Genomic DNA, 9,832 nt, shown 5'->3' with positions numbered 1-9,832 from the left:
TTTTTACTCTGTAAGCAAGTAAATATTGCTTAGCATTTACTTTTGATGCTGTTCACTTGACATTGGTCTGAGAGGTTTCTAGTCCAAGGGACAGAAGCATTTATGCTGCAAAATAGATAATTATACTTTTGTTAGTAGCAAGTACATAAGTAACAAACATGACAAAGCCCTGGAGAGGGATAATACTTACCCCTATGTAAACCTACCCATCAGCAGGAGAGGTACGCAGCAGTTCCTTTTCAGTTCCTTAAGTGCTCTTCAGTGGAATGCTAATTAGGGATTCAGTACCATAAAGCTTGGAAAGATCTATTAACTAGAGAGAAGGAAATGTTGAAACAATGAATCCCTTTTAAGATAGTTACCATTAAATGATTTAGAGAGTTTCTGCAAGTAGGTGAGAGTAACTGAGTATTTTTCCAGCGGCTTAATTTTTCTTTTCCCCCCTGAGATGGAGTTTTGCTGTTGTTGCCCAGGCTGGAGGGCAATGGCGTGATCTCGGTTCACTGCAACCTCCGCCTCCCCGGGTTCAAGCGATTCTCCAGCCTCAGCCTCCTGAGTAGCTGGGATTACAGGCACCTGCCACCATGCCCAGCTAATTTTTGTATTTTTAGGTAGAGACGGGGTTTCACCATGTTGGCCAGGCTGGTCTTGAATTCCTCACCTCAGGTGATCCACCTGCCTCGGGCTCCCAAAGTGCTGGGATTATAGGCATGAGCCACTGCGCCTGGCCCAGCTGCTTGAATTTTATGGGGAAACCCAGGAGACTAAAATCACTTCAATTGTCTGTGTGGGCAGGGGAGTACGGGGAAGGTGTACTTTACCATAGTTCTAGAAAAATCAAGAGGAATTGCTGAAGTTTCTTTCAGAGCCAATGAAGACCTACCAAGCATTCTAAAGGGCGATTCTTTGCGAAGACAAAATTCAAGATAAGAATTATACTTAAATAAAGATTAGAAATACCTGTACATTGTGGTCCAGGAGACTGGAAGACTGTAAATTCCAACATTTAGAATGCCATTGATCTCTTGATCTCCAATGTTCAGGGACAGTAAGAGCTGATAATTCTTTTTTCTTTTTCTTTTCTTTTCTTTTTTTTTTTTTTTTTGCAACAGTGTCTTGCTTTGTTGTCCAGGATGGGAGTGCAGTGGCAGGATCATGGCTCACTGCAGCCTTCAACTCCCAGGCTCAGGCAATCCTCCCACCTCAGACTCCCAAGTAGCTGAGACTAACTACAGGTGCACACCACTATGCCTGGTTAATTTTTAAATTTTTGGTAAAGACGGAGGTCCACCTATGTTGCCTAGTACTGGTCTCAAACTCCTGGGCTCAAGCCATCCACCCACCTCAGCCTTCCAAAGTGCTGGGATTACGGGCATGAGCCACTTCGCCCAGCTGAAGTCATAAATCTTTGTTGTACTTATTTAAACTGATGTGACAGAAGAGGCCTGAACAGTTCACTTCAGTGTAATGAATAATACTTCAGTGTAATGAATAATACTTCTTTGCTTAACCTACCTTGGATAAGTGAAGTACTAAAACAAAACCAAAGTGAAGCATTAATGAATTACATCTGCAAAGGAAGTATTAATTAATTACACCTTCAAAGGAAGAGTACTCTAAATCCAAGGTAGTGTTAACATTTTTCATTATTAGTCCAGACTATCCTGTCTACTTGTGACTAAAATCATATTTGCTCAATAAGCTTCCAGGCCTACCCACTAGACTTTGAAGGGGAGTGGGCAGTACTGTACTTACATCTGCCTCTGCCCTACCCTTAATTCTGACATCGGAAAGGACATCACAAGTAGCTCCCTGAAATCACTGTAGACAGGGTGAAAAGGAAATTCACCAGGAGGTTATTCCAAAGACAATTTAGTTTTCAGCATGTCAATAGATTGTTGAAGGGAAATGGTGCCAACAGACCCTGCTAGCAAAAAGAAATATAAAATGTGTTCTATTTTAAGAAAAAAATCAGACTCATAAAAGACAAGTCATCACACATTCTACATAGTTGTAATGGGACATACTTAGACCAAAAAAAATTATTTGACATTTCTCTGAAATTCAAATTAAATTGGGCATCTAATGTTTTTATTTGCTAAACCTGTCAACTCTATCTATATTCATTCTAAGAAAGGACTATATTTTCCTTACCACAAAGAAGCATAAAATACATTGTTCCTGGTGTTAATAGAAATGGTTATGTCAAATGCTTTCTACCAATCCAAATTTATTCTATATTTATAATAGGGCAGCGACAATCCATGACAGAATTATGTTGCTACCTATGAAGTTAAGAGAAGGTCATTTTTTGAATTTTAGTAAAAAACTACTTATACAGTGTACATATCTTACCTATGAACTTCCATTATTGCTAAAGCTAATATGAGCTCAGTTAAATACCCACTATGACACGTACCTCACTTAACTTAGGCCCAGAGCAATCACTGCTGCACTTGATAAGATACCAGCAGCACTGGCCAAATGTTGCACATGGTTATGAGTTGGGCATAACGAAGTTTTATATTTCAGGGCCTCTGAAATCAAGGACTTCTGAATGAGACACCAGTCTCTTTCACATATGACATTAAAATGTCAAAGCAATATTATTCCTTTAAAAAAGGGATAGGGAGTGGACTGGAAGATGATACATTCATGACATTATGGGACTTTCTAGAGTCCTGGATTATTCAAAATGATTGGGTGGCGATTTTCTTTATAATTTTACTAGGAATTATTTTTGAGATAATACTCATGAAAGCTTGTGCATCCTTTCGGAAGAAGCCCACACTTCCTGAAAAGGGTAGTTCAGATGTCCAGGAGGTAAGAATAAGTGGTTGATTTCCCCTTTTCCTAGTTTTCAAAATCAGACATAAGAATAATTTGTAAAATTTTTGAATTTTGATACTCGGATTACTCCTCTAACAATTTTTTTTCCATTAAAATAGACGGAAGACAGTTGCCCCAAAAGCAGGAAACTTGGTAAGTATTATACAATTTCACATTTTAATATAAAACTTGTTCATCCTGAGCTTTTCTCATTGATACTGTGACTTTTTTATTCCTATTCAGCTCCAGAGAATTGGTCAGTTATTAATTCATCTTCAGGAGAAAGGTATGTGATATATCACATATATATTTTGAAGCTAAATGAAATAGGTTGGTTGTGTTCTATTCAAAATTGCCTTTACTTCTGAATTTCAGAGAAGGGTTTTCCTAGCTGTTCAATATCATGATTCAATCTAACATTTACTTTAAATGGTTGCTATGCTCCAAGCTGTGTTAAGGACTTTTCGTATATTATTGAAATTATCCTTCGAGGCAGGTAGTTTCTTACAGATGAGGAAAATAAAGCTTGAAGAGGATAAGTGACTTGCTTTCCTACTCTCTCTCTCCAACACACCAGTTCTTATATTTCAACTGAAAAGATATTTATTTAGCACTTACTGTGGACCAAGCAAACACTGAGCTAGGTGCTGCATGAGTGACATGAAAGGAGTTTGTAAAATCAGAATTTATCAGAATTGTAAAGTTATCTCCGTGCTAGGGATTAAATACTGACATAATCACAACTCTTGATGCTATCAATATTTTAATTGTCTTAATTGAAATCCATTCAACAATTATTAGATATCTGCAATATAGTGGAGGCCAACACTGGGATTCAAACCATAAGATAGTCTCTGTTCTCAAGAAGCTTATATTCTTGTGGAGAAGATGTATACATACAGGAAAGTTGCCTTGTGGTATGGTGACACAGTGACAGAAATATTAATATATTTAGGAGATACCTAAGCCAGCCTAGGGCATTGGGAATGGCTTCACGAAGAATGTTATCCTGGAGCTGAATTTTAAAGGATGAATGAACATTAGCCTGAAAAGGACAGAGGTTTAGGAGGATAAGAAAGACATTCCAGGACATGAACAGAAACAGCAGCAATGTGCAAGAAATTACTATTATTTCAGAGTTGCTGGAATGTTGAGGTTGAGTCAGGAAGTAGTGGAAGATGAATGTGAAGAGGTAGGTAGGAGTCAGGTCATAAACGGCTTTCTATACCATGTTAAGACCTGGATTCAATTCTGTAGATAATAACCACTAGTGGTGGTTACACATAAGAGTGGCACAGTTTTGTGTTTCAGCTAGATCACTAGTCACTGTGTGACTAGTCGCTGTGTGAATCAGAGGATTACTTGATGTTCGTCTAATTTCTTTCATTTGTCAGGTATAAAAGGGCTTTATTCATTTAATCTGGTTGCTATATTGTTGTATTGGGTACTAGCAACTCTAGTTCTCAGGTGAGTGTCTTGGGAAGCTGTAACATTATCTGGAGGTGTGAGTAGGTAGAACCCTTGTGAGGGCCAGTTGGAAACAGGAATGCCAGCACAAGCTACAGCATGTCAGTAGTGCAATCAGAATAAGTCCAAATGGACAGACCAAGATTCAGCATTTGAGATATTAGAGGGCTTAGGTGTGCATGGTGACCCAAGGTTCACATGTAATTCAAAACCAGAGGATTAACAGGCAAGAGGAATTCACAAGAAGACATGGAGAAAAAAAGGATTTTCAGCTTCAGAATCAAGGACACTTGAAAGATTTTCCATCCCCGTGTCCTATTATTCCCTTCCTGCCTAGACAGAAGTTAATCCTCGGGTGGCATCTTTCTAGGGGGCGTTAAGGGAAATTCATGGAGAAGAAGAGTTTAGGGGGTGGTGTTGAAGAAAAAGGATTAGAGAAAAGATATGGCTTCTGTGGCAGCAGCATATTATGGTGAAAAAACATAAATTTTGAAGTTAAAAATGGTCTAGCTTTATATCATAGTTCTGCCTCTTTTGGTTTTTTTTTTTTTTTTTTTTTTTTTTTTTTGACAGAGTTTTGCTCTTTTTGCCCAGGCTGGAGAGCAATGGTATGACCTCAGCTCACTGCAACCTCCGCCTCCTGGGTTCAAGTGATTCTCCTGCCTCAGCCTCCATAGAAGCTGGGATTACAGGCACCCACCATCACACCTGGCTAATTTTTTGTGTCTCTAGTAGAGATGGGGTTTCACCATGTTGGCCAGGCTGGTCTCGAACCCCTGACCTTAGGTGATCCACCCACCTGGGCCTCTCAAAGTGCTGGGATTACAGTCGTGAGCCACTGCACCTGGCCCTGTAGTTCTACCTCTTAATGATGGCATGGCCTTGGGCTAATGACTTAAACTCACTATACCTCCATTTTTTTTTTTTTTTTCGAACTAAGGATTAGAAGAATTACCTCTTAGGAATATCATGAAGAATAGTTGAAATAATATGTGTAACACGGTGGCTCACGCCTGTAATCCCAGCATTTTGGGAAGCCGAGGTGGGCAGATCACTTGAGGTCAGGAGTTCGAAACCAGCCTGGACAACATGGTGAAACCCCATCTCTACTAAAAATACAAAAATTAACCGGCTGCGGTGGCATGCGCCTGTAATCCCAATGACTTGGGAGGCTGAGAATGGCTTGAACCTGGGAGGCAGAGGTTGCAGTGAGACGAGATTGCACCACTGCACTCCAGCCTGGGAGACGAAGCGACTCCAGCTCAAAAGGAAAAAAAAGAAAAAAAAAATATATATATATATACACACACACACACACATATGTATATATGTGTGTATATATATATATATAAACTTTTTTTGGGAAAAGAACTATGAACATAGTTTTTTTTTTATTTTTAACCATTGACACCTTCAAATAATTTTATTTCATTTAATTTTTTAAAATTCCTTCTTAAAAAAAAAACCAGGATACATATGCAGAACGTGTAGGTTTGTTACATAGGGATACGTGTGCCATGGTGGTTTACTGCACCTATTGACCTGTCCTCTAAGTTTCCTCCCCTCGTCCCCCATCCCCGAAAAGGCCCTGGTATATGTTGTTCCCCTCCCTGGGTCCATGTGTTCTCATTGTTCAGCTCCCACTTATGAGTGAGAACATGTGGTGTTTGGTTTTCTGTTCCTGTGTTAGTTTGCTGAGAATGGTGGCTTCCAGCTTCATCCACGTCCCTGCAAAGGTCATGATCTCATTCTTTTTATGGTTGCATGGCATTCCATGGTGTATATGTACCACATTTTCTTTATCCAGTCTATCATTGATGAGCATTTGGGTTGGTTCCATGTCTTTGCTATTGGAAATAGTGGGACAGCATCTTAATAAATTATTTTGAAATAGAAGGGTATATTGGCCGAAGCTAAGCATCAGAATGGTTAAAATCTACTGCATTAGAGATGGAGTGGATTTTATCTTGCTTATGAAATGAGACAAAGGAGAAAGGGGGTAGCTGGGGGGGCAGAGAGGAGCAGAACAGAGGGAGTTGCAGGTGTAGTGGTGTGAGGCTTAGGACTGAGTGGCATAAAGGATGAGACCACCACTCAGTATCTGAAATCCGGGGACCCGAGCTGGCCAGGTATCGTCTCAGTAAGCAAAGCAAATGGCTGACCTTATATCAGATTTTGGGGTATGGTTTGTTTTAGGGTTGGCCTTACCCATAGATGCATGCTTGATTGAGAGTCTGCCACCAACCACCTGACTTTCAAAGCTTAAACTTGTCACTGACTGGTTGGTTTCAGAAGTGCATTTCCTGAAGGGAGTTATCGTTGATAGATAAAACAGTTTAAAAGAAGACTCTGTTTATTTGTTACTATGACTATAGGATTGCCATTGATTGATTTACAACTGGTTCTGCTATTGGTTACCATGGCTCTAGAACTGTTACTCTTTTCCTAGAGAATGAGGAGTTGTTTTTAAAATCTCAAAGGCCAATTAAGATTCCTTGGTGGGGAGAGGCCAAAGGACATCTCACAAATGGGGAGACGTACCTAATGTTTAAATGGGAACCCTATGCATGGCTGTAGTCAACTCTCTCCTGCTTCTGCTTCCAAGTCTTCACTAAAATCAGTCACATGATTTTAAACATATATGAGTGGTTTGTGTATGAGGGATTTTTTTCTCACTGAAATTGAGGAAAGAGTTGGGTCAGTTTGTTGTTAGCAATCAGAAGCCTGGAGGTGGAGATGGTCATTCAGCAAATACTTATTGATTGCCTACTCTGTGTCAGGCATTGCTGTAGGCCCTTGAGACTCATCAGCAAACAAAACAGGGTGTGGGGGTGAGACAGGGTCAGACAATAAATGACAACATAATAAATAAATTATATGTCAGGAGGTGACATGAGAAATTAGAGAGAACTGTGCTGACCAGGCGTAGTCTCAGTGAGCAAAGCAAACTGCTGATCTTACATTGGATTATTGGATTTTGGGAAATGGTTTGCTTCAGGGTTTTTTTGTTTTTGTTTTTGTTTTTTTTTTTTTTTTTTTTGGAGATGGAGTCTCATTCTGTTGCCCAGGCTGGAGTGCAATGGCACAATCTCGGCTCACTGCAACCTCCATCTCCTGGGTTCAACAACTCTCCTGCCTCAGCCTCCCGAGTAGCTGGGTCTACAGGTGCATGCCACCATGCCCAGCTACTTTTTGTATTTTTAGTAGAGTTGGGGTTTCACCATGTTGGCTAGGTTTCAAACTCCGATGTCAAGTGATCCACCTGCTTCGGCCTCCCAGAGACCTGGGATTACAGGCGTGAGCCACCCCGCACAGCCTGCTTCAGCATTTTCTTATATTAGGATTAGATCATGCCCATTCCTAAACTAATCACTCAGAAATGGGATTACTATATTAGACTGAGCCTAATAATCTGAGGTAGAACAGGTGTTGGAGAGTAGACATCATGATCATCCAACGCAAAATTTTGTCTTAGTTGAAGAATAGACTTTACTACCAAAGACTATATACTAAAAGTAATGGGCAGATAACAAAGATGTGTATACAGTCTGTAGTAGATTGCTGGGGCTGCCATAACAACGTATCACAAATTAGGTGGCATTAAAGAACAGAAATTTATTTTCTCATGGCTCTGGAGGCGGAAAGGCTTGGTTTCTCCTGAGGTGTTTCTCCTTGACTCGCAGATGGCCACTTTCTTGCTGTGTCCTCACATGCTCTTTTCTTTTTTTTTTTCTTTTCTTTTTTTTTTTTAATTTTACTTTAAGTTCTGGGATACATATGCAGTATGTGCAGGTTTGTTACATAGGTATACATGTGCCATGGTGGTTTGCTGCACCTATCAACCCGTCATCTAGGTTTTAAGCCCAGCATGCTTTAGGTATTTGTCTGTCCTAATGCTCTCCATCCCTGTGCCCCTCACCTCCCTGACAGGACCCAGTGTATGATGTTCCCCTCCTTGTGTCCATGTGTTCTCATTGTTAGACTCCCACTTAGGAGTGAGAACATGCAGTGTTTGATTTTCTGTTCCTATGTTAGTTTGGTGAGAATGATGGTTTCCAGCTTCATCCATGTCCCTGCAAAGGGCATTAACTCATTCTTTTTTATGGTTGCATAGTATTCCATGGTGTATATGTGCCACATTTTCTTTATCCAGTCTATCATTGATGGGCGTTTGGGTTGATTCCATGTCTTTGCTATTGTAAATATTGCTGCAATAAACACGCATGTGCATCACATGCTCTTTTCTCTGTATATGCATGTCCATGGTGTCTCTGTGTCCAAATTTCCTCTTCTTACAAGGGCACCAGTCATATTGGATTAGGGCCCCACTCTAAATAAGTTAATTTAATCAGTTATAAATAAGTTAACTAACATCAGTTAACTTAATCATCTTTTGATGGCCTTATCTCCAAATATGGATTAAGGCCTACCCATATGACCTCATTTAACTTTAATAGCCTATTTAAAGGCCACGTCTACAAATATGGTCACATTCTGAGGTACTACGGTTAGGACTTCAACATATAAATTTTAGAGAAACACAATTCAGCCCATAAAATAGCCTATATATTAGAGGTTAATAAGTGCTCTAAAATTTGAAAGAACTTGAAAACTAACATATTTTAATTATTTACCTAATATTTTTGTGTTATCGATGAAAAAACAAAATCATTAGTGTAGCCTAAAATACCCCAAATTCTAATTAACCAAATCCAGATTAATGAGATTTCATTGTGTCAACTGAAGAATGATGGTGTTTTGAAAAGAATGATGGTGCTCATAAAAGGTTGCAGCCTGCAGGGTAGCCATTCTGACAGACTGGGAAGTGTAGCCTCCTGTCAGAAGCCAGAAACAGGCCATTGGAGGGCAGGAAGAATAAGACAGGAAATCACGCTGAACGAGGTGGATAATACTCATAGTCAATAAGCTGTAGGAGGAGTCATGAATATTTATGCATGAGCATAAATGTGTGCATGAGCAATTGAGCTTCATTCCTCTCCATGGAACTCATGTTCAAAAAATGACAGCTTTAGCATGATCCGAGGGTGGAGTTTTTGGTCCTCTGACATCAAAAGGTGAAGCAGGGGACATGAAAACCTCCACTGCACATCCTTCCTAGACTGGGCAGAACCACTCTGTGGTTGGTAGTCTCTTACCAGGAAGGAATGCTGGCTGGTTGCTTTGTTGAAAGCGAAAGGGAGGGGCAGCATCTGGTCATTGGTTGATATCAAGGGTGGTGCAAGCCTTTCCAAAGGGCTGTTCTGTTTACCCTTAGGAAAGAAAGCCTAATGGTAGCGAGGCAGGGAGGTGGTATAATAAGGCCTGTCTGACCTCCCATCCCATCATGGTCAGGAATTCATTTTTCAAGATTTCTTTGGGGTCCCCTTGGTCAAGAGGATGTCCATTCAGTCATTTGTGGGACTTAGCATTTCATTTTTATTTCTCAGTTCTATAAGTAATCATTTAGCACAAATAATTTTTGTGGTTGGGTAGATCATGATGGATTTCATATACTGCCTTCACTACTTTGATTGAA

General features: G+C 40.0%; 1 protein-coding gene across 1 annotated transcript in view; it reads left to right on the top strand.

Moving 5' to 3' along the window:
• Positions 1–311: 311 nt before the first annotated feature.
• CCDC168 (coiled-coil domain containing 168) overlaps positions 312–9,832 on the top strand; it is a 31,839-nt gene continuing 22,318 nt past the window's right edge. The window contains exons 1-3 of the mRNA XM_008957440.6: positions 312–2,823; positions 2,949–2,982; positions 3,073–3,115. Of these exons, the coding sequence (XP_008955688.4) occupies positions 2,593–2,823; positions 2,949–2,982; positions 3,073–3,115 (308 nt within the window). The 5' untranslated portion in view covers positions 312–2,592. The remainder of the gene's footprint in view (positions 2,824–2,948; positions 2,983–3,072; positions 3,116–9,832) is intronic.

Source organism: Pan paniscus, chromosome 14, assembly GCF_029289425.2.
Source record: "Pan paniscus chromosome 14, NHGRI_mPanPan1-v2.0_pri, whole genome shotgun sequence".
NCBI lineage: Eukaryota > Metazoa > Chordata > Mammalia > Primates > Hominidae > Pan > Pan paniscus.
This window is presented reverse-complemented; position numbering and strand designations above follow the sequence as displayed.